Genomic DNA, 25,061 nt, shown 5'->3' with positions numbered 1-25,061 from the left:
ACAATGGATGATGTTGTTGCTTGTTTACTATTATGATTTGTTGTGATACTGTACATGACGTCCTCCGCCCCCGAACGTTTCCGATGTTCCGGTTTTGGGGTGTGACACCAGCCGCAACCTCTTCAACTGCCGCCGCCCAGCCGAGATTGACCGCCTCAGCCGCTGCCGATGACGCCCTGAATAACCGAGCATTCTTTTGCGACGCTACTGCCGACGAAGCCGGAAGCCTGGAGTTGAATCTTGCACGATGTCTTCGCCTGTGACTGCAAGGATCGATGAGTTCGCGGTCACCGCCGCTTCTTCCTTCCCCAGTGACTCTGGGAGCAATCGGGACGACCGCCGGTGCTAACGAATGGACCTAGTTCGCAGCTGCGTGGTCATCAGTGATCAAAAATCCTCGAGTAAGACCATCTGATATCTCTCTCTCTCTCTCTCTCTCTCCTCTCCTTCGCTCTTCTCGTGGATTGATGTCGCGAATGACAGTTGTTGACGCCGTTGTACCTACGGCCGCCATTTCTGCTTGTTCCAGCCTTCTCAACCGCCTAGCCGGTGGTTGAGAGCTTTGATTTTGTGCCTTGGATTGATGGGTGTTGTTGTGGAACCGAGAAGTGCTTGTGGGCGTTTGATTGGCCCGAAAACCCGAGGAAAACCCACCATGCCTGCCAACCATGGTGGCTGCCGCCATGTCATCCTCTTCCGCTGCCACCATCCGCCTTGAGGAGGTGGCTATGTGCATGATTTAGTGGGTGGACGAATGTATTGCATAATTTTTTAATGTTGTATCGATTTTTGCTTGGCCAGGAATTGAAGGAAATTCACAATCACCACCGTGAGGTGGTGGCTGTCATCGCATTTCCGCCGCCTGCTGCCATTCCTTTTGACTTTCCGGCATCACTGCTATCGAGAATCAGCTGCCGCCGATGCCGTGAACCACCAGATGGGTGGATGGACTCTTGAACAAACCGGAATCGTGTGTTGGGTGTGCTTTGTCTAGGTGGAAGATCGAGAATAGTCACCACCACCACCGTGAGGTGGTGGCTGCGGCCATGGGCCACCGCCGGCCACCACATGGTGGCTGTGTGTGTGTGTGTTTAGCATTAGTGTGTGTGTGTGTGTGTGTGTTTATTTTGGGGATTATCATTGTAAATTGTAACACAAAAAAAGGATAATGGAAAGAAACTCAAAACCACCACCGTAGGGTGGCGGCTACCGCCTCCTGCCACCACCGACAGCCGTGTCGGGTGGCGGTGTGCCTCGCTTGTATTGTGATTCATTTTGGGATGCTTGAAACCCTAATGGGCCTAATGAAGCCCTATTGGGTCTAGTGAAACCCTAATGGGTCTAATAAACCCTAATTGACCTAAGGAAACCCTAATGGGCTTAAGGACTTGGTTTTGGGCCTATTGGGCTATGAATTGGTTGGAAACCCTAATTAGGGTTTAGAAAACCCTAATTTTGGATATATGGGCTTTGGATCACTCGGGACCCGCACTAGAATCATTTATTAAATTAAAATATTAATTAATAACCATTTGCAATTAACCTAAGGCCATGTGGGACTTAATGGATTAAGTCCTTAATGGGTTAAGTAGGGAGACTTAACCCTAATCATCATTTTATGTGAAACCCTAATTTTCACTTGGGCCTTAAGTTGTCCCTTCCTATTGGGCCTTGATGATTGGGATAATAATGGGTCATCCAAGAACAAGCAATTAGGCTAGAATAATTTAATGGGCCTGGGGTAAGGCCCATGTAAGGGGTTTGGGTCCAATTTGGAAAATTGGGCCATAGATAGGCCATAGTTTGGGCCTTAATGATTATATGATATTGGGCCAGTAGAATGTCAAAGGTTGGACTGGAATAAATGGTTGGGCCTTAGAGTGAGACCATGTAAAGGTTTGGGCCCAATTTTATGTTGGGCCTTGATTCACAGATTGACCTTTGGGCCTTTGGATTGGGATTTGAGCTTAAATCAAGCTAAGATGGTGGTAAAGTAGACTTTTACCCCAAGCATGGACTTATGATTTTTGTGTTGGGACCCAATTATTAATCGGGTGATTTTGATATTGACAGTTCGAGAATCTGTCAACCAGCAGCTGGGGTTGTGTCTACGGGACTTCAGCGGTGTGAGGTGAGTTACCTTCCAATAGGAGTGGGTCTACGACCACAATGCCGGCCCACTAGTAGGAGTTGTTTGTTAGATGATTGTCTTTGTGATAATTATCTGGTGTGTTGTTATCTGATATGCTTTATGTGTTAGGATGCTACGACATATGTGTTAGTAGTGGTAGGGGTGATATAGCCCCTAGTTACCGGTTGAAAGATACCGAAGGGGTAGATAGTACCCATACATGCCTAGACGTATGATCATGATATGTTATTATGTGATAGTGGTAGGGGTGAAATAGTCCCCGGTTACCGGTTGAAAGATACCGAAAGGGAGGTTAGCTCCTGGTTACCGGTTGAAAGATACCGAAGGGGAGGTTAGCTCCCGGTTACCGGTTGAAAGATACCGAAGGGGAGGTTAGTTCCCGATTACCGGTTGAAAGATACTGAAGGGGAGGTTAGCTCCCGGTTACCGGTTGAAAGATACCGAAGGGGAGGTTAGCTCCCGGATACCGAAGGGGTAGGTCGAGCACCCAGATATGTCTGGCAATATATTTATGTATGTTATGCTATGTTATTACGTGGTATTGATAGGGGGAACAGTCCCCGGCTACCGGTTGAAAGATACCGAAGGGGTAGGCCAGCACCCGGATATGCTTGGCAATATATGTGTTGTATGGCATGTGGTATGATGGGGGAACTCATTAAGCTTTGTGCTTACGGTTTTCAGTTTTGGTTTCAGGTACTTCGTTTTCAAAAGAAAGGAGCCGGCTCGATCGCAACGCATCACACTATATTTCCGCACATGAGATCTTGGGGGATTACACTCTAATATTGTTTTATGACAACATGTTTTGATTATTTCTACTTTGGTTTTTGACATGAGATGTTATTATGGATTTTTTTATTACTTATGGTTTTATAATAACTTATTTAAAAATGAAAATTTCAGCCTTGAATTTTGGGATGTTTCATCTCCACTGAGACACATTGACCGGAGGGTCTTACTCGCGTTATAGCCTCGAGTGGCTAATGTGATATGTGTGGTATTTTGGGGAACTCACTATGCTTCGTGCTTACCGTGTTATGTGCTATTTGTTTCAGGTACAAATTCCACCAAGAAAACGAAATTTTAACGAATTAGGTTTTAGATGAAATTCCTAGATCTTTTGAGATTTATTGAATTATTCAATGGCATGTGTAATCTCGATTATGCTCTGACTTTGTGACTGGGATGCCGAGGATCACAAACGAGATGTGAATAACCATGCAAATTAGATTGGCACTCTCGATGTCATTTATTATCTAATCAATGTGTCGGTTAACTACACACGCTCCATTGACTCAATGATAATTTACGAGACATCCATTGCCAACAATATTTGTCCCATATTAGTGTGTCGGTTAACCACACACGCTCCACTAACGACCAATAAGGTGCAATGTGCAATTTCATGGGTTTGCATCAAATTCACATTTTTCCCAAAGTAACTAAGATTTGGGAATGTTATAAAAGCGTTTAGTTAGTTTTTAATTCATTATACTTTTAGTGAGAGTTTAGTGTCCTATCCTACTCATTCGGCTAACGACCCTCCACTAGTCACGAGTACGGTGGGTAAGAATGGATACCCAAAGGCGGTCATTTTATAGGTCGCTTCCTTAAACACCCTTTATAGACCAGCTTCGTGAATGAGACCTACTAACGGTAAGACTGACTTTTCTTATACATATATAATATTAGACTTTTAATTTTATATAGTATAAGGGTGTATTTTAACCTTTTAAAATACTAATGGTTTAATCTTTTAATAAATTAAACTTTTAATTTAATTAAATTTAAACCACACATGGATTTATCAATTGTCTTTTAATTAATCTTTTAATTAAATTATTAATAAAATCCACAAGGATATCTTATAGGGATTTTCCAGTTAAATTTCCAAAATTAAACTTTTAATTTCAAATTTAAATTATAAAACCAAAAGGGTGTATTTTAAAACTTTTCAAAATACTAGGTTAAAATTAAAAAAAACTTATCATTATCCAAATTTAACCAAATCCTTTAATTAAGATAAGGATATCATATTACCTTATAGAAAATTCAGTTTTAGGCATTAAAAACGAACTAAGGTAATAATCCTAATCAAACGAAGATATCGAAATCGAAAAATCAGTGATCTGACGAGTCAACTCATCGAGTTCAGGGCAGTGAACTTGTCGAGTTCATCTTAGACCTCGTCGAGTTCCTGGACAGTTCACTATTGCATCAAATTCAATTGAAAAACATCTTAGGCTATGATACCACTGATGGATTATGAGCATAACAACAAACCTATGTGATCATGCAACCCTAATTACTTTGGATCTAAGTTTTTCACTAATTGAACATGCATATTGAATACCAAAGCAATAACCCTAGAAACTAGCATACAATTCAAAAATCATGTATAAAATGGGGTTAGAAGATTACCTTACTTGTTATGTAGTGATAAGAAGACAATCTTGAAGATCCTTGACTCTTGAAAGCTTAGTGCCCCAAATGTTGCACCTATAATGGCTCACAAACACTCTATGCAAGAGGATGAGAGGAGAGATACACTTGAAAAACGGTTAGGGTTTTGAATACTTGCTTAGGCCGAAATTTTAATGACTTGGGGGGGTTTATATATGGCTAGGTTGCTTAATCTTAAAGCTGGACTTGAATAAGGAAACCCTAGTTCCCATCGAAAACCCTAACCAACCTATAGACCTCCTTAAGGAAACCCTTGGACGAAATCTTATAGGGCCACCCTATAAATTTGTCCACACCTTTCAACGGAGTCCTTAACCCCAGTTTCACAACTATCAATGATTCGCAAAACAGCCCCTCCATTATTAATCAGCTCCTTTAATCCCAAAATTAATCTCAGACCAATTTCTAATTAATCACTAATTAATAATACGATTTACAAATAATATATTAATCTTGTAATATATTAATAAAATCATTTTGAGTACCAATTTATTATTTCAAATAATAAATTCTACTCTCCCTCCACTAGTCATCCTGTCAAGTTGCATGAGTGAAGGCAACCCAAAACGACCATGCCAATATCAAATCAAATACATATCAATTATAGTTATGGGCTTAGACACCTAATCCAACACTTTACTGCAGTCCAATGAGCTCTACTACGATTGCCCTGAAACCGACTAACCATACTCAAAGCATAAGACACATCAGGGCGAGTATATGTCATAACATATATGATTGAAGCTACAGCCAGAGCATATGGGAGTCGACACATCTGAGCTATTTCTTCATCTGTACTTGGACTTTCAGTCTTACTCAACTTAGCACTACTCTGAATTGGTAGTTCCCCTTTCTTGGAATTTTCCATACAAAACCGCTTTAATATTTTATCCAAGTAGGTACTCTGACTGAGACCATTAAGTCGTTTCTTTCTATCCCTCAAAATCCTTATCCCAAAAATATAGGCAGCTTCCCCTAGATCCATCATGGTGAAACACTTCTCGAGCCATGATTTCACTTCTTGCAAGGTCGGAATGTCATTTCCAATTAGGAGCAAGTCATCAACATACAATACTAAGAAAGTTATTATAGTCCCACTAGCTTTGACATATACGGAGGACTCATCCTTGCTCCTAGATAAACCAAACTCCTTCACTTTCTCATGGAAACAAAGATTCTAGCTGTGGGATGCTTGTTTCAATCCATAAATTATCAAGCTTACACACTCTATTAGGTAACATTTCATGTACAAAACCCTCTGGCTGGCTCATGTAAACATCCTTAGCCAACTTCCCATTAAGGAAAATAGTTTTGACATCCATCTGCCATATTTCATAATCATGAAAGGCAGCTATGGCAAGCATTATCCTGATAAAATTTATCTTAGCCACTGGTGAAAAGGTCTCATCATAGTCAACCCCAAAGGTTTGAGTAAAGCCCTTTGCAACCAATCGTGATTTGAGTGTGTGCACTTTCCTATCCATGTTTGTCTTCTTCTTGAAGATCCATCTCCAACCTACTGTTTTTCGACCTGATTCATGATCAACCAAATTCCAAACTTGGTTGAAAAACATGAATTGAATCTCGCTGTCCATTGCCTTTTTCCATTTGGCAGTCTTAGGGCTCACCATCGCTTCCTTGTAGCTATCCGACTCATCCAAATTTACTAGTGTACCATCACTAATAAATGTATCACCATCCGATGTTATATGGAAACCATAGAATGTTGGTGGCATGCTAACTCTACTCAATTAGAGATGAGGAAATGAACTGTCAATAGGCTCAACAGGAGTCGCATCCTCTCGCTGAGAGCTAGTGTCTTCTAAGGTTCCTTCATTATATAATTCTATAACTTTGTTCCAAATCAATATTACTCCCACGATCGTCTTTGAATATGAGCTCTCTCTCGCCAAAGACTCCTCTTCGAGCTACGAAGACCACGTTCTCACTAGGTCTGTAGAACAAGTATCCAAAAGACTTTTGTGGGTAACCAATGAAAATACATCTCTCACTTCTAGATTCTAGCTTTTCGTGAGTTTCTCATCTAACGAAAGCTTCACAACCCCAAACCTTGATGTGAACTAGCGAGGGAACTTTCCCTGTCCACATATCGTGAGGTGTTTTGGCTACTTTCTTAGGAGGGATAAGATTAAGAGTATAGGCGGCTGTCTCTATGACATACCCCCATAAAGAAATAGGAAGCCAAGATCGAATTATAATGGAATGAACCATGTCTAAGAAGGTTTGATTACACCTCTCAGTCACACCAATTTAGTTGTGGTGTCCTGGGAGGAGTCAGTTGTGAAACTATTCCACATTCTTTGAGATAGTCATGGAACTTGATACTATGATACTCCCCACCTCTATCAGATCGAAGCATCTTTATCTTCCTGCTCAATTGATTGTCGACCTCATGTTTAAACTCGTTGAACTTTTCAAAGGTTTATAATTTATGTTTTATTAAGTAGATATATCCATATCTGCTATAATCATCTGTAAATGTCACGTAGAATTAATTTCCTTCCCTTGTGGTTGATCGGAAAGGTATACACACATCTGTATGTATGTGGTCCAATAAAACTTCACCTCTTTCAAAAGATCCAGTGAAAGGTGATTTTGTCATCTTACTCGAAAGACAAGACTCACACTCATCATCCTATCTTAAGTTAAATGATTTCAACACTCCATCCTTTTGGAGTTGGGCGATACGTTTCTTGTCAATGTGTCCAAGATGACAATGCCACAAACATGCTTTTTCTACAACTTTATACGAATCAATATTTAATACACTATTGCCTAAGCTATCAACACAAATTACGGTTTCATACACATCATTACAAGGTAAAGCTTCAAACATAAAAACACCCTTTTATAAGCTAAAATTGAACCATTAATATCATTAGAAGAATATCAAAATCTTTGTCTAAATAATGCATGAAAAGAAATAATGTTTAGAATAGCAAACAATATGTGCAAAACAAACTAAACTATTCATAACTCGACAACAATCTTTAACTTGATCTCTCCAGCTAATGCAACATAAAATCTTTCTTCAGTTCAATAAGTAGATGGATCTCTTCTAAGCTCAAGACATCATTCTTCAGTTCCTGCAATACCAAACATATGTGATAAACACATCTAGTATCAAGAACTAATGCTTTTAGTAGTACGAAACCTATAGGTAACTACCTGAACTAGATTCAGTTGCTTTAACCAACTCATCCTCATCATGGTTCAGGTATTCATGACAACTTCTTTTATTGTAGTCCTTTAATTCACAACAAGGACAATAAACCTCAACTGAGTCATGGTATAGAGCAACTTCATGGTAGATTTTCTCTTGAGTTTCTGTTTGAATATGCCATTCACTGCCCTTTCATTCTTATGACGGAGATAAACTGCCTTTTCCACAAATTCATCGTCAACAATGGCTTTGGAACGAGCCATGGCTTCCATTTCGACAATTCTGGCTTCATCAGCCCTCAACATTATGGAAAGTCCCATGAGTGTGACTCCATGATTATTAAGGTAGAAGTTAGCCACAAAGCTCTTGTAACATTCTGGAAGTGAAATTTGAATCATATCTATTGCAATTTCCTCTAGAAATACTCCACCCATATTGACTAGCTTGTCAACATATGTCTTCACTTTGTCGACATAAGCACACACTCAAGTTCCTTCTTTGTACTTTCCATTTATTAAAGCTTGAGTGATATTGTGTCTTTCAAGTCTCATCAGGATGGATATAAGTGATGGTTTCTCATCAGGGATGAGTGGTGATAAAGCACGAAGGAGGTGTGAAGCAGAAGCAACGTTGTTAAATCCTGACATATTTATGAAATAAGTAGTTTTAGTTAGTTGATATAAATCCTTAATATTTTAACCCATAATTAATATTCAAGGCTAGGATCCAAGATAACTATTGACAACTAAGAAGAGGGATGCTGCAATCTTATTGCGATTTTATGAAGGTAGGTAAAAACAATTCACCAATTTCAAACTAAGAAATTCCTAGATCTTTTGAAATTCATTGAGTCTTATCAATGGCATGTTTAATCTCATATTATGCTCTTCAATTTGTGACTGGGATACTGAGGATCACAAACAAGATGTGAATAGCCATGTAAACACGCTTGGCACCCTTAATGTTATTTATCATCTCCATTTAATGTGTCAGTTAACCACACACGCTCCATTAACAATGATAATTTTCTATGTGTCCATCATTTATCTTTATACTCCCTATTAGTGTGTCAATTAACCACACACGCTCCACTAATGGCATGCGTTTTCATGGATTAGCATACTTTTTCACATTTTTTCTAAAGTAACTAGAGTGAGATTTTATTTAAAAGAAGTTTCTAGTACTTTTATATCATTATACTTATTAATGAGATTATGTATTAACAAACCCGTTCAGCTAACGACCTTCCACCACACAGGAGAGCGGTGGGTGAGAGTGGACACCCATTCAACGACCATTTTATAGGCCACTTTCTTATACCCTCTTTATAGCATGGTTTCGTGAATGTGGCGTACTAGCTATTTGTCTGACTTGTCTGATACATATAGTAATTAACTTTTAATAATAATATATATAAGGTATATTATAAATTTTTGTCAAAATATTAGCTTTAAATATTAATTATTTTAATTAATTATTTTAATCATTTAATATTAAACCAGTTATGATTTATCTATATTTTTTAATTAAACAATTAATTAAATCATTTTTGATTAAATATTTATCTACCATTAACCAATTAATAAAATAATTCAAATTTAATCCTAATCCATAGCCCCCTAATTTTAGAAAATAGGTCTAGGGTTTATCAGGTTTTAATTGTTCAAATTTTAAGGCTTTTAAAATAACAAATAAGGAAACAAGGTAAACCTTTAAAGGGCTCCCTAATTTTCGAAAATGGGTTAAGGGGGGCTAGGGTTTCAAGAACCCTAGCAATTTTCGAAAACCTAAAGGTGGAGGCTATGGTTTCAAGAACCCTAGCAATTTTCGAAAATACCTTCTCTAGAGTTTAAGTTCTATAAACCCTAATTTTGATCTATTCAACATTATGCAAGGTCAATTCAAAATAATGGCTCTGATACCTCTGATAGGTTTTATAGGCTCCAAAAAAATATGTGGCGGAAAAACTTAACCCTAAGCTCACATGCAACCTGTCGGATCTAAGTTTTCTCTATTGATTTGAAACAAACAATTGAACATCAAGAACCCTATGAGTGCCTTACTAATTTTGAAAATCACAGAGGGTTCTAGGGTTTACATACCTTTTGATTATTGTAGCAAATAATCAACAATTCCTTCTTCAGAAAGCAAGCAACATAAATCTCGTGCCTCTAATGGTTTGTATCCAAACCCTAGCAATAGAAGACTTGAGCGGAGAGAGGAGAGGGAATAGAAATTTTCGGCTCTAAGGATCTTAGAGGAGTGGCTGAAAATTCTAAGGCTCCTAAGAGGTATTTATAGGTGATTAAGGTATCCTAAGGGAACCCTAATTAGAATATTAAATTAATATCTCAAATAAGGCAGTTTTCTTTTACCCTTTCCTTACTCCGCAAGGCATTTTAGAAGTTATAAGGAGGTTCCCCAAAACCGTCCCTTCCAGGGAGGTTCAGGAGCCCTTCCTTTGCTTTATTTTTGAACATTCTCACCTTTAGTCCTTATACTTTTAATGAATCCAACTAATCCCAAAATTAATTCCAATCAATTTCTGATTAATTATTAACTAAATAATACTATTTCGAATTACTATATTATTCTCATAATATATTAATAATTTATTTATTGCTATTTATTAATCTTATTATAAACCAATAAATCAACCTTTCTCTCAAAAAGTCTTTATTCCAATTACTAGTTTTGTGTAACACCTAGATTTCAGGTAACCGTTTTAACCTTTGAGTTATGTTAATTTTGCAAGTTTAGTCCCTGATGACAATTATGTAGTTTTGAAGACATTTAGAGTATGCAGAGCGTATACCATCATACGCAAGGCATACTCCAGAGCGCATTAGAATGCTGAGCATACGCGGGTACGCATGGTGTACGCAGTCAGAGTGCAAACCTTAAGTTTTATGGTTTGGACACTATTTAAGCTCACTTATGGCCTCAAGCACCTTTTTACCTTCAACCTCTCTCCTTATCTCAAAAACCCTAAGTATGTTGGTGCTTGTGAAGCTTGTTGGGGCCATTTTGGTGCATTTTTGGAGCTCTTGGAGTAGAAGGAAGAACATTGAAGTGGTGGTGTTGCACTCAAGTCTTTGGATCCAACATTTAGCCCCCCTTGTCTACCTTGTGGAGGTAAAAAGTTTCAAACTTGATGATTGAATCTCTTGGATCTAGTTTAGATTAAGTTATTTCCTTTTTGGTCCCAATTTTAGCCTTTGTGAGTAGGAGGTAATCCAAGGCATTTGAGTTATCATTTTAGAGGTTTTTAGGGTTGATAAGTTATAAAGTTGGGTTCTTGGTCACTAGTTTTACCCCCATGCAAGTGCTAGGTGGTCTTAATGGGTTAAGAGGCTAGGGTTTTTGGTTTTAAGGACTTAATAGCCATGGATGGCCATAAAGTTGGAAACTTTCTGGCTTAGGACATCTTATATGACCTAGATCTGAAGTTTGGACGTTAGTGATTAAGGGATTAAGCACTTGGTTAAGAAGTTGGCAACCAGCCTCGTACGTAGGGTGTACCGAAGGGTACGCTCCGTCCTTCGGTCAACTGCGAGGTACGCCCCACATACATGAGGAGTACGCCCCGCGTACTGACTGAGTCAAACCGGTTGACTTGTGACCTGGTTTGGACTAGGGTTTGACCTAGGGGCATTTTAGGTATTTTGAATGGTAGTCTGAGTTTGGTGGATTTTAATTGTAAAGGTGATCGGTAGTCTGAGTTTCGGAGCAGCGTGTCAGTTCAGCTTTCCGTTTGCCTATGAGGTGAGTTTTCTCACTGTATCAATGGGTCGAAGGCACCAAGATCAGCCCATTATTTGTGATAGAGGTTGTTAGTTATATTTGAGATATGTGTATGAAACACCAGGATTTGGCCTTTAACAATTATATGAAAGACTAGGATTTGGCCCTTGGAAAATGTATGAAAGACCAGGATCTGGCCCCTGGAAATTGTATGAAAGACTAGAATCTGGCCCCTGGCAACTGTCTGTAAGACCGGGATTTGGCCCTCGACAGGAAATTGCTTGTAAGACTATGGTTTGGCCCATAGCACTATCTTATTTATGATTCGTATGTGGTATTTTGGGGAAACTCACTAAGCTTTTGCTTACAGTTTGTGTTTATGTTTTCAGGTACTTCCGGTACTAAGGGGAAGGGCCCGACGTGATGGCACAACATTCTCCGCTCACCATTTTCTGCACTTATTGATATTATTACTCTGATGATTTGACATTTTTATTATGTAATGGGTTTTGGAACACTATAATGACTGTATTTCTTATTTAAAAATAAAAAATTTTATCCTGTTTTTTGGGCTGTTACCTTTTGAGGGTAACCCAAAAGAACTCTTTTTTTAATTAAAGTACATACACATTTAGTTATTGGCTTAGACGCCTAATCCAACATCTTCATCAATCACTTCAGTTATTCCTTCATCCTTGTGGATATTGGATTTTGGTGCATCTCATCATATGTCACCACATTTTTCATATTTTGCTTCGTTATCTTCTAGTGCGCCTATTTTTTTTATATATGCTAGTGCAACACCTGTGCTAATAAAGAGTGTTGGCTCTATTATTACTCCTCATATATCTTTGACTGATGTCTATTATATTCTTACACTTGCTTTGAATCTTGTTTCGGTCAGTCAGTTATGAAATTATAGTTGTTGGGTCTTCTTCTCTGAGTCACTATGTTGTGTACAAGATCAACAATCCCAGAGGGTGATTAGGATCGGCCGTAGGCTTAGGTAGTTTCATATTTTAGAGCAACTTTAAGTGTTTGATGTTGCTGCTTCTAGCGTCGATTTGTCATCTCTTCGTTTAAATCATTCGTATTCTAATTTTTATCTTTGGAATTCTCAGTAAGGACATGTCTCATCATCATGTTTATAATTTTTAACTTCTAATGGTTTGTTAGGTGTTTTGAATAGTCACAATATTTCTGACTATTATGGTTGTAAACTTGCAAACTTTTATGCTCTACCGTTTAATAAAAATGTTACTCGCTCTGTTTCTCCTTTTGATCTTGTGCATTCTAATGTGTGGGGTCTACACCCTTTTCCTCTAAAGGAGGATCCTCTTACTATGTTTCCTTTATATATAATTACACTCATTATACGTAGGTTTATCTTATGAATTGGCATCTCTAAAGTCAGCTCTATTTGTATTTTTAGGATACCATATTGACCCTTTTAGCATTTTTAGTGATGCCAATTCTTTTGATGATTTTGCAGCTTTAGACAGCCTTTCAACTCTAGATTCCCCACCATCTACTACTAAGAATCCCCCACCATATGTTACTCATGATCCCCCACCACTAAGGCCTACTCGCAATCGAAAGTCCACTAAGCTTCCATAATTTGTATATTCATCATACTCTCCAGCATTTGCCTCATTTATTGTGAATGTACATCGTCTCTTTGAACCAACATCCTACAGAGAGTCTGTCTCTGATCCCATTTGGCAGACGCTATGGCTGTGGAACTTATTGCTCTTTATTAGACTCATATGTGGGATTTGGTACCTCTCCCTCTTAGAAAGAACACTTTTGGATATCGTTGGGTATACAAGATCAAAACCAATGGAAAATGACTACAATTCGCACCCGCATTGTTGTTTCTTCGGTTCGACAATGGAAAATTTATCAGATGGATGTCAAGAATGCATTTTTGAATGATGATCTTCATGAGGAAGTATATATATCTCCCCCATAGGGATTGCTCACCAGTTAGGTGAATTTTGTCGGCTTGAGAAAACATTGTATGGTCTCCAACAAGCCCCGCATGCTTGGTTTGAGAAATTTTCCACGATAATTATTTATCTTGGTTTTTGTGCTTGTGTTCATGATTCAATTTTATTTATTATATGTACAAGTGTAGATCGGGTTCTTCTTTCCTTATATGTTGATGATATGATTATTACTTGTGACGATCATGATGATATAGAATCTTTGAACCATGATTTAGCCTACCAATTTGCTATGAAATACTTGGGCTTACTGTGTTATTTCTTGGGGATTGATGTTGCTTAATCTCCAAAGGGTTGTCTTTTATCTCAGAGGAAGTATATCTTAGATTTGTTTGAACGTGCGCGACTCTCGGATAATTGTACAATTGATATGCCTTTAGAGTGTAGTGCAAAATATTTTCCAACTGATGGTGTTTGTTTATCATATCCCTGCCTTTATCATACTGTTATGGGAACTTTGGTTTACCTTACGGCAACTATGCCAAATATTGCTCATGCAGTTTATGTGGTTAGTCAATTTGTCACTGCTCCTTCTAATGTTTATTGGTGAGTTGTTCTTCTTATTTTGAGATATCTTTGTGGTAATCGGTTTCGTAGCCTTATGTTTCCTTCCACGTCCTCTTTTCAGTTGTGTGGCTATAATGATACTGATTGGGATAGTGATGTTTATGATTGCAAGTCCACTACTGGGTACTGTATTTTTGTTGGAGATTCGTTGATTTTGTGGAAGAGTAAGAAGCAGGATGTTGTCTCTCGACCATCTACAAAATATATGATCATGGAGCTATGGTTGTTGCTACTTGTTAGATTGTTTGGTTGCGATAACTCCTTGCAGATATGGGTGTTCATATATTTATCAACCTAACCTTTTGAATTGTGAGAACGAGAGTGCAATAATGATTGCCAAGAATCATTTGTTCCATGAGTAAACAATACATATTGAGATTGATTGTGATTTCACTTGTCACCACTTTGAGCATATACTATTTCTCTACCTCTTGCTTCTATTGTCCAAAAATATTATTGTGGCCTTAATATATAAGCTCAAGAATTAAGCTAGCTTATGAACACCAAACACAACCTTACTTTGGGGCATTATATCACCATTCTGTCTTCAACAAAAACAATAAAATATTTTAGAAACAATCAAAACAGATTTCTTAAACCATCCATATGATGTTGTTTATAATTAATTAATGAGATACAATGAGTATTAATCATTGTTATGACAGACGTTTTTGCTGCATAGCTTTCTCAATACAGCAGATGACATTTCATATGTGGAGTGTCTAACATTTCCATCCGAAAGGATTTGTTAAAAATGCCTAATGTTCTTATACGTGTATATGAAACAAAGAATTTTGTGAATGACTAAAGTAGAAAGATTACAACAACCAAGTGGATGGACTGAAGTGTATTTGGATGTAACCCTTATTTCTTTCACGATAAGGTAGGTTTCCGCAGTTGCAACAATGTTGCATTGTGATTGTATTGAATAGTCATGACCTGGTCCAACAAATATATACTAAAGTCATTTCGACTCTCTTGCTTTGGGGGATAAAAGGCAAAGGGCTCCATAAAACATTTAGTCCAACAAGATAGGTACATCTCCTTGACAATAATAACGTCTTATAACAATCCATTTTTCATTGTGGTCAAATCATTTTTAAGTACTAATTGATGATCATAATTTTCTTGGTAGTGTATTTTAAAATAGTCATTTTTCGGACGAAGGGAGTGTTCTAAATCCTTTAAAAGGAATGGTAGTTACAAACATTGAATTTATGATAAGATTAAGTTTACAATCAAGTCTCTTTATTGATAAAAAGTAAAATTATCGCTGATCAGTCCAATCTTGTGATGGATCGATTATGGAAGGTACGGATAGTCATATTTATGCTTCGTATGCATGCTGTGGTTCCTCTTGTCTTTAGAGTTTGTTTATTATAATACTATATAGCTTCAGAATTTAAATTGTCAAGTAGACGTTTAACAAACATTACCTAGTCATATCCTAGTTTACTCGTATCTAAATTAGTTTTTTTTTTATTTTTTTAACAAAAATCCCAACTTCCTCGTATTTAAACGAAATTTGCGGTGTATCTGCACAAATTAGATAAATAAATTAATAATATATCATGATTTCTTTTTCAGAATTGAAGTCCTCTCGTGTGGTGGATGAAATTGGAAAGTTTTTCATGTCAAATCGTATTAATATAGAAATAACTGAAGGACAATTGGACAAACGTTGTATTTTGGAAAACTAAAAAATAGAAGTTAAAGGTTGGCGTCAAAGATAATAAACAAATAGGGTGTTATTATATATGTAGTGTGGTTAGCATCACTCATTTTCATTAATAGATATGATTGTAAAGGGATAAAAACATTAGCTGCCGACAGTTAATTTGCTTAGAAAGCGGTTTACCTTTAAACATAGACATGCTTTAACATGTAACCGTCTTCTTTTCACGTAATCTCCAACTACTCCTCTTAAGACAACTGTATGTTTTTTTTATTACAAATTTTGCATTGTAGCCTAGCAACGTATGCAAAAAGAGTACATTGGTACTCTCTCTCTCTCTCTCTCTCTCTCTCTCTCTCTCTCTCATCTACACGTGTGCAGACATTGAAAAACACAGAAGCGATAGAGAAAGAGATAGAGAGAGAGAGGGTGATGGCTTCTTGAAGTGGCAATGGTGATGATGACAGTGATGTTTGTGGGGTGTGCCTCCAGAGAGAGAATGTAAAGAAAGATATGGGGGTTGTTAATTGATAGGTAGAGTAGAAAACGGATTGGAGGGGGACCTCTTTAGGCCCATAGAGAGAAGGCAGAGAGGGAGAGAGATGATCATTATGTGAAGTGGAAGCAAAATAGTTTGTATCAATTCTCATACACATATGATGATTACCTTGTGAGTGAAGAAAAATGCATCGAAAAAGACAAGTTTGAGTTAAAGACAAGAAGACCAACCATCTCTCTCTCTCTCTCTCTCTCTCTCTCTCTCTCTCTATCTCTCTCTCTCCCCCTCTCTCTCTCTCAGCATATATGTACTATCTGATTTCAAACAAAGCCCAGTCTCCCAACAAGGAAACTCGACTTTGATCTTTTGTTGTCTGAGGATTATCAATCCTATATTTGTGATGAGAAAGCCAGATCCGATCATGAGAGAAAAGGTGTGTAGCAATACCAATAGCAATAAAGGAATGGTGAAGCTTAGAAAGGGATTGTGGTCACCTGAAGAAGATGAGAAGCTGATGAATTACATGTTAAGAAATGGTCAAGGGTGTTGGACTGATATCGCCAGGAATGCTGGCCTGCAACGCTGTGGAAAGAGTTGCCGCCTTCGTTGGATCAATTACTTGAGGCCTGACCTCAAGCGTGGCGCATTTTCTCCACAAGAAGAACAACTCATTGTTCATTTGCACTCTATTCTCGGCAACAGGTGTGTGTCGCCCCTCTCATGCTCCCTTGTTTTTGTTCATAAGTAGCAAATAATGTGTATAACGTATGCAACGGCAGAGTTTAAGCATATCAACATATTAAATACAGAGTTTAAGCATATCAACATATTAAATAGGTAAGCACACACTATAAGGTCGCTAAAAGGTTCCATATACGGGTCATTGAACTTAAGTACTTAACTCTATCCCAGCTATACCATCAGTCACAAAGGTTTGAGTATGATAAATGGGTTATGATGTTGTCAATATACGTACAATGCTCACAATGTGAACTTCAAATAGCTATATATTTTCTTTTATTCTCACACAATTGTAATTGTGATCATATCTAAGGGAACATATATCCGCCAGCTAAGTCAAGAAGGTAGTATATATACTCCGATGGTTATGCCTTAATAAAATGAACAGTTTCATATTATGGAAAATCTAGATTAATTCCTATAGATTTTCAAAGATTTATCATAATCCTGCATTAATTTATAAACAGCATTTTCTGATCATGTCAATGTTCCTCAAATTGTAAGATTACACGAATCAAGTAAGAGAAACTTATTTATCATTCAATCCTTTTCTTTTTAGAATTTACAAATTCTGTAATAATTAAGTACATGCTATTTCTATTTAAGTACATGGATCACAGTTATTAGGGGACAATGAGTTTTTATAAATTCTTTTCGAGTAAACTGGATAAAAAAGAAGAGTATATATACAAAGAACCTGACAACAATAACAATATATTTCATAAAGCACCTATCTATAATCTTGCATTATGTTATTTATGTAAAACCATTTTATTATCTCACTGCTAATATTTTGTTTTGGTTTACAACATATATCCTTTAAATTACTTAATCATCTCACTAGAACTATCACTTGATTTTGAATTTGTGTAGTTTAATATTGATTGATATATTACTACATATATTAGAAGTATTATATTTTAGTAATAATAAAAAAATGGCATGATGATCAATACAAATTTCTTGTAAAATAATGCTAAGTAAATGCACAATTCTAGGTTTAAAAAATTACAAATTTTTGTAAATTTGATATTCTACAATTGAAAAATAAAATTTCTTTCTATTTATCTTGCTATTTCATCATCTACATATTTAAAGATTAACATGTATAATACATTATTTTTCTTTCTCGTCTTATCTTTTGAATTTGACATTTAAATGAAAGCATGTTAAATGATTTAATATAATAGATTCTTATAACGACCTAACAAGTTGCATCCATTCACTATCCCATCATTTATTGAAAACGATGGAACTCTACGTTTTGCTTAAGAAACGGGAAAACTCTTAAAATTGTTTTTTAATTCATCTATTTTTAACAAGAACGAAACTTACAGTTTTTCTTTTTCGAAAAAAGCAACATGCCTATGCCTCAAACATAAGGGCTATATGCCTATATATGGTAATTTAATTAATACTGTTACAATAAAAATCAATATGTAATAACCGTATAGAACTTGCTCATAACACCACATCTTGTTAGAAATTAATAAAACTATCATAATACCCCGTGAGCTAAATGTCAATCGATTGTAAATTGACTTAAACCAGATAAAACTTCTATTATTTTATCAAATTAATTAATGCTTTAATTTCTTATGTGCTAATAATATATATTCAGTAATTAACGGTATTATCTTTAATAAACTCATGTTATTTATAAAATAGTATTTATACATGAGTATATATCTTTCGTTTTTGGCTAGCAAATATTTTATAGTATGTTTCTGAAAGGCATATATTTTATAGTATATAGTGGATGGTAATTATTATTAGTTGCCGAAATTAAGGTTGTTTGACAATTATTATTTTAACAAATTCAGGTGGTCTCAAATAGCAGCTCGTCTTCCGGGAAGGACGGATAATGAGATAAAAAACTTTTGGAACTCCACGATAAAGAAAAGGTTAAAAATGAACAACAACGTTTCTAGAAGCTCACCAAACAATAGCATTGACGAAACATCCTCGGATCCAAGTAGAGATGTCATGGGAGCTGGTATGTTCATGACCATGCATGATCATGACCTCATGGCCATGTGCATGGACTCATCACTGACCTCCACAACGACCACATCATCCTCATCCATGCATAACAATTCTATGATTATGAAGGGTCATGACCAATTTGGTCAATTACCATCACTCCTTCAAACTCACATCAATCGTGACGCAAATGGTGACTCAAGTTTGTTTAATGTTTCCCCATGTTTAGGAGAAGTTGGTATGGGAGGAGACGGCGGAGGATATGGGGATTGTGGTATTCTTGAAGTACCATACATGATGGGAATGGAAAATGAAAATAGTAACCTTGGGAGTGGGGTCATGGATGGAGATGTTAATGCTAATGCTACTAATTACATGTTTGAGAAGAAATCAACCAATTTTAACCACCACTTTAGTGGGGAGATTGATGGGAAAGTTAAAGTGGAGGAGGTGGTTGGTTTTGAAAATCATTGGTCGGGAGAAAGCTTGAAAATGGGAGAATGGGATTTGGAAGGTTTATTTGCAAATATACCTTCGTTACCTTTTCTTGATTTCTAAAAGACATTTTCTAATTTTAGGAAATAAGAACATTATGATAGAGAGATTATACGATACACACTCCTCTCTGCAATTACATCAACTTCTAAACTTTTAATTAGGTATACAATCACTAGCTAGTGTTTTGATCGTTGCCATAAGTTCAAAAAAAAACCTTTCTAGAGATATATACTTGGATATATAAGTGATTGGGCACATATCTTTCAGGGAGGAAAACTGAGTTTATGGATCCATTGGCATTTGTCATCGATCGTATGAAGGCTGTTGAGAAGTTGACAAACATAAAGGGTATTCGATATATATAGATGGAAATGTGAATAGCGAAATGTATTGTAGAAAATAAAGAGAAGATGTAAACTTGTAGTGTTGTATACACTAGAAATAAAGTGAGGCAGCAAATTGTGTAATGGTGCATATGATTTTTTTAATGTTCTTTTTGAGCAGCATATTGCAAATATTCTTTTTATATGTACAAAATTAATAAAAGCAACTTGGAAAGGAATATTCTCTCCTTTTATTTGCATACATACGTTATTTGTACATCTATGTGGTAGCTTAGACTTGAGGGGATGACGCGACATTGTGTTTGGTAAGGTAATGGTATTTTTGGCATACAATACCCCTAAAGGTGGCATGCCGAGTGACACCTGGTCAAACCGTATTGTGTTGCCAAGGTGAGAGAAATGAGAGTTGAGAGACTATGTGGGGTTTAGGTTACTTATTTTCTTTTTTCTTTTTCTTTTTTTTTTTAAATTTTGACCAACCCCTTAGAATGTCATGCATGTTGTGTGACAAAAATAAGGTAACCTTGAGATGGATGTCAAAAAGCTACCTTGAGATGGATGCCAAAAAGCTGATGTGTTAGTGTGACATGTCATGCACCACTCTCTCAAGCCTTATAATGTTATGCCTCCACATGTAAAAGTAGAAATATATTTCTGTTACTATTATGAGAATTCAAAATTATTAATTGTAGAAAGAAATGTAGTGAGTTGAATTGGTAGTTGTTTTTATTCTCAATAACATGGTATCAGGCCAAAAACCCTAGCAAGTTGTTTCCCTTCCTTCCTTGTCGTCTTCACCCTATGTGGTCGACACTTCTTCTTTCTCATATTCTCAATCATGTCATCTCCTAATGACAAAATATACGATTGCACAACCATTAAATCCTACATTCCGCTAATCCTAGATTTGGAAGGCATGAACTATGATTCATGACTTGAACTTTTCAAGACCCACTGCATCAGATATGAAGTCTATGATCATCTCGATGGCACCTCTAACAAACCGGCTGACAAAGAAATTTGTAAGGTTGATAGTATTAACAAAAATGGTTATTTTGCACTCTATCTCAATTTTATCATACAAGCCGATTGCATTGCTTCTCAATTATGGAAAAGCCTCGAAGACCTGTTTCGTGACAATAAAGAAGCCAAGGCCACAGAGCTCAATAATGAACGAAGAAATATTGTTCTTGGAGACTCCTCAGTCATCGAGTATTGCACTCAGATCAAAAAAATCTCCGACCTGCTGTCAAATTTTAGAGCACCGGTCCTGAATATTCCATCAATGGTCTTCCTCCAAAGTTTGATCACATAGCCACCACGCTTCGTTACAAGACTCCATTTCCCTCTTGGCTAGAGATGCGCTCCATGCTCACCATTGAAGTACATCGCATGCTTCAGAAGTAAAATTGTATTCTTCAAGCCCCATATCAAGATAATTCTTCTACTCCTACTTCACTCAATGTAAATCAAAACAACAATCGGGGCTCAAACTCATCTCATGGGGGAAAAAATTTTGGTCGTGGAGGATGTCGAAACTAGCGTGGGGCGGCAGCGGCGGACGCACCAGTCACAGAGGGGGCAGACGTCAACAACGCACCGCCGAATCCAACAACAATTCTGTGGGATGCATATCGGTGCAAGTGGTTGGGGGTGTTGGGTCTTGTATCCTGGTATGCTCCCTCAACAACGATCAATGCCCTTTTCTGATGGGCTACTCCGTTCTCCTTCAGCAAACCCATGACAATAGTCGCCCAAAGTTAATTGGCAACAACAGCCCAACAACAACAGTGCAGGCCGACAACAACAGTAGCCCAATGGTACAGCCCATCAGCCTTAGGCTTTCTTTTTTGGACAACCCACTAATCCGACTTGGTTCCAATTTCGTGATCAGGATACGTCTCTACCACAAGCTTTTAGCATCATGAATGGTTGATGGACACCAGGGCAACTGCACACCTTTATGTCGATACAGGTATACTCAAATCCTTTGGAAATAAGTGAAATAATTGTTTTATTTTAGTCGGTGATGGATTACACATTCATGTTACTTATACAGGTAACACCACTCTTAATCACAACCCGTTTCGTCCTTTACTTTTACAAAATGTGCTTATAACACCCAAATTATTAAAAAAATCTCATATATGTTCGTCAATTTACTCGTTATAATAAATGTTCTATTGAATTTGACAAATTTGGTTTTTCTGTGAAGGATTATCAGACTCGAAAAATCCTTCTTCGATGTTATAATTCGGGAGATCTCTATCATGTTCCCACGCCTACCCCAAGCTCTTTTAAGTGTTGATTCCACCAAATGGCATAAAAGACTTGGTCATCCCGGTCAACAAACTCTCAAGCATTAAATTTCTAATAATATCATTTCATGTAAAAAGAAGAACTATTCATCTTTGTGTCAGTCTTGTCAACTTGGTAAACATCGGTTGTGATTTGATTTATCTAAAACTGATGTTATGTTTCCGTTTCAAGTTATTCATTCGGATGTTTGGATTTCACCTTTGCAAAGTCATAGTCATATTAAATATTATGTTATCTTTCTAGATCAACTTTCTCATTTCTTGTAGGTGTATCCTTTAAAAAAAACTCTGAAGTTTTTTTTTTTTTTTCAAATTTCTCCACTTTCTTGCATTCATCAATAATCAATTTCAAATCAATGTATCTTCCTTGGTTACCCCTCAAATCACAAGGGATACTGATGTCTTAATCTTTACACCAAACAAATCATCATCTTTCGTCACATTGTATTTGATTAGTCTATATTCCCGTTCGGATCCATGTCTCCAAATGCAGCTCCTGATTACTCATTTCTTGATCAAGACGATTGAAGAAACATATTTAATAACCCTTGCCATACTTCTTCTACTCAATCGAAATACAACTCCACCCCTCTTGAAAGTTCACCTACCATAAACTATCCTTCTGATACACATTCCCTTCTCGGTTCTCTCCTACCCATACCAAAACATATTCGCCTCCTCTCACTAATGACCAAACCGAAGTCTCGGTTCCTTCTCCATAAACCGAACCTCATCCCAATCCTTAAACTCGTCATCACATGTCTACTCGTTCCAAACATGAGATCTTTAAGCCTATCCAAAAGCTAATTCTTCACACCGAAATCTCCTCCTCTCCCATTCCTCGAAACTATTCTCAAGTTTTTCGAGATCCAAACTGGCTTAATGCCAGGAAAGAAGAATACAACCCACTTATTTGTAATGGAACTTGGGTACTTGTACCTTGGCCTACTAATGCTAATGTGGTTAGTTGTATTTGGTTGTTCAAAAGAAACATAATGTAGATGGTTCTCTTGCTCGGTATTGTCACACCCCCGACCGAGGAGGCAAAACATGTCATGATGTGCGACTTAGTTCATGGATCACATGTAAACTGAATATATAGCACAAGTACAATAATAAAAAAATCAACATTTGTATTCCATCTTGATGTTTGAATACAAGGTTCTTATATATAATAGTATAGTACATGAATTTCCTTAAACAGGTAGCCAGGCATACCAAAAACTAGTAAACTAGATTTCCTGAAATCCATGACCATTCCGTTGTCTAAAATGCTTGATTACTGATTTCCTGAGAATACATGTTGTTTTGAGAGTCAACACAAGGTTGGTGAGAGTTACAGGTTTTCTGCCAACAACAATAATGATACTTTTAAAAACATTCAAAAAGTATTTTCTTTGTAAGTAAAACCATACTTAAAACTGTGTTTGTAAAGAGTCTTTGAATAAACTTTGAAAAGCCAAAAGGTGCCTTTGCATAACTAAATCCGCACTTAAAATTGTTTTGAAAGAAACCAAATCCATGGTTTGTAGTGAGAGAGAGATTAGAGTTAATGTTTATAGTGAGTCCTATAACTGAGCTATGTGACTGAATGTAACTCCCTGCAACGCATCATTATATGTTGTAGTAATGGGTGTAGACACTTATCACCCGCTTCGATTGATCGCTCGAGGTTGTAGCTAGCAACCGCAGGTGGGGATGTCAACCCCGTATAGATCTATACATATGTATATCGCTTCGAGGATTAACGGTTATAGTAATGTGGGTATGCTAAGTGTTTAGACATAGCTGATGAATAGTGTCTCGCTATAAAGCCCTTAACTAAGGTATGTGAATAACTCTCAACCTTAACTTATATGTGAATAAGTCACTAGGCATAATGATTTGCATAAAGTTTATAAAATCCGAGTATGTTTGGTATATACGTAACAGTGTAATGTACTTGCTTTTATAAGAGGTACGTTTCAAAGTAGTGATCATAAGTACATGTGTATGTTCTAAGTTATAATCTTTATAACTTATATATATATATATATATATATATATATATATATATATATATATATATATATATATATGTATATATATATATATATATATATATATATATATATATATATATATGTATTTGAAAGATAAAACAACAAAAATTATCTAGAATGTCGATTCTGTCACTGTTTTAGAAAAATTCTAAAAAAATCATCAGGAGTTGGAATCAGGATCTGTAAATTCTCAAGGTTTAAAAATTGAGTCTACTTTTTCCTTAATTTTTCCTTGACTTGATATGCACCCTAACTAAGGTGAAAATGACGGTTTTTACAAACTTGTCCGAAAAAAGACTGCAATGATATGTAGTTTTGAAAAAATCATAATAAAGTGTATAAATATCGTATGAATATGTGCGAGTAGTCCTTGAAAATGTATCAATCTGAACTACTTGCATACAAAATAGTTTTGCAACCCATAGGGTTTAACATGGGCAAAACAGGTCTTGAATAGACCACAATTTTTCACATAAAATCATCTCATTTTGTAATATGTTTTTCAATAGTGTTTTTGCCTAAACGAAATATGTAAGCACATGTATTCCCCCCTGAAATATATAAAAACTATAAAAACGGGACGTAAACACTTACCTTAATGTATGATTGTTGGTTTTGACTCGAGAATGTGTTTTGATTTCCAGGAAGCACCACGAAGTAGCAACAACTAGCATAACTTTTAATCCTAGTTTGGGCTTGAAAACTTCACACAACACCAATAAATCGAGACTAGCACATGGAAATACCAAAAAAAGAGGAGCAAAACAAAATGACACAAAGGCGGTGGTGGCCGTGGGGTGGCGGTTTATGGTGGTTCTCGGTGGTGGGTTGCAAACCGAGAA

The 25,061-nt window shown here is 36.7% G+C and overlaps 1 protein-coding gene across 1 annotated transcript; it reads left to right on the top strand.

The window, feature by feature from the left end:
* Positions 1-16,291: 16,291 nt before the first annotated feature.
* Positions 16,292-19,982, top strand: LOC145164981 (transcription factor MYB83-like). Its single transcript, XM_079083624.1, has 2 exons — positions 16,292-16,995; positions 18,858-19,982. Exons 1-2 carry the CDS (start codon positions 16,694-16,696, stop codon positions 19,573-19,575), a joined length of 1,020 nt encoding a protein of 339 aa, XP_078939750.1. The 5' UTR covers positions 16,292-16,693; the 3' UTR covers positions 19,576-19,982.
* Positions 19,983-25,061: the final 5,079 nt, after the last annotated feature.

This window comes from Lactuca virosa, chromosome 1 (assembly GCF_052849685.1).
Source record: "Lactuca virosa cultivar CGN04683 chromosome 1, Lactuca_virosa_CGN04683_v6, whole genome shotgun sequence".
NCBI lineage: Eukaryota > Viridiplantae > Streptophyta > Magnoliopsida > Asterales > Asteraceae > Lactuca > Lactuca virosa.
Note: the sequence above shows the minus strand (reverse complement) of the source record. Positions and strands in the feature narration are given on the sequence as shown.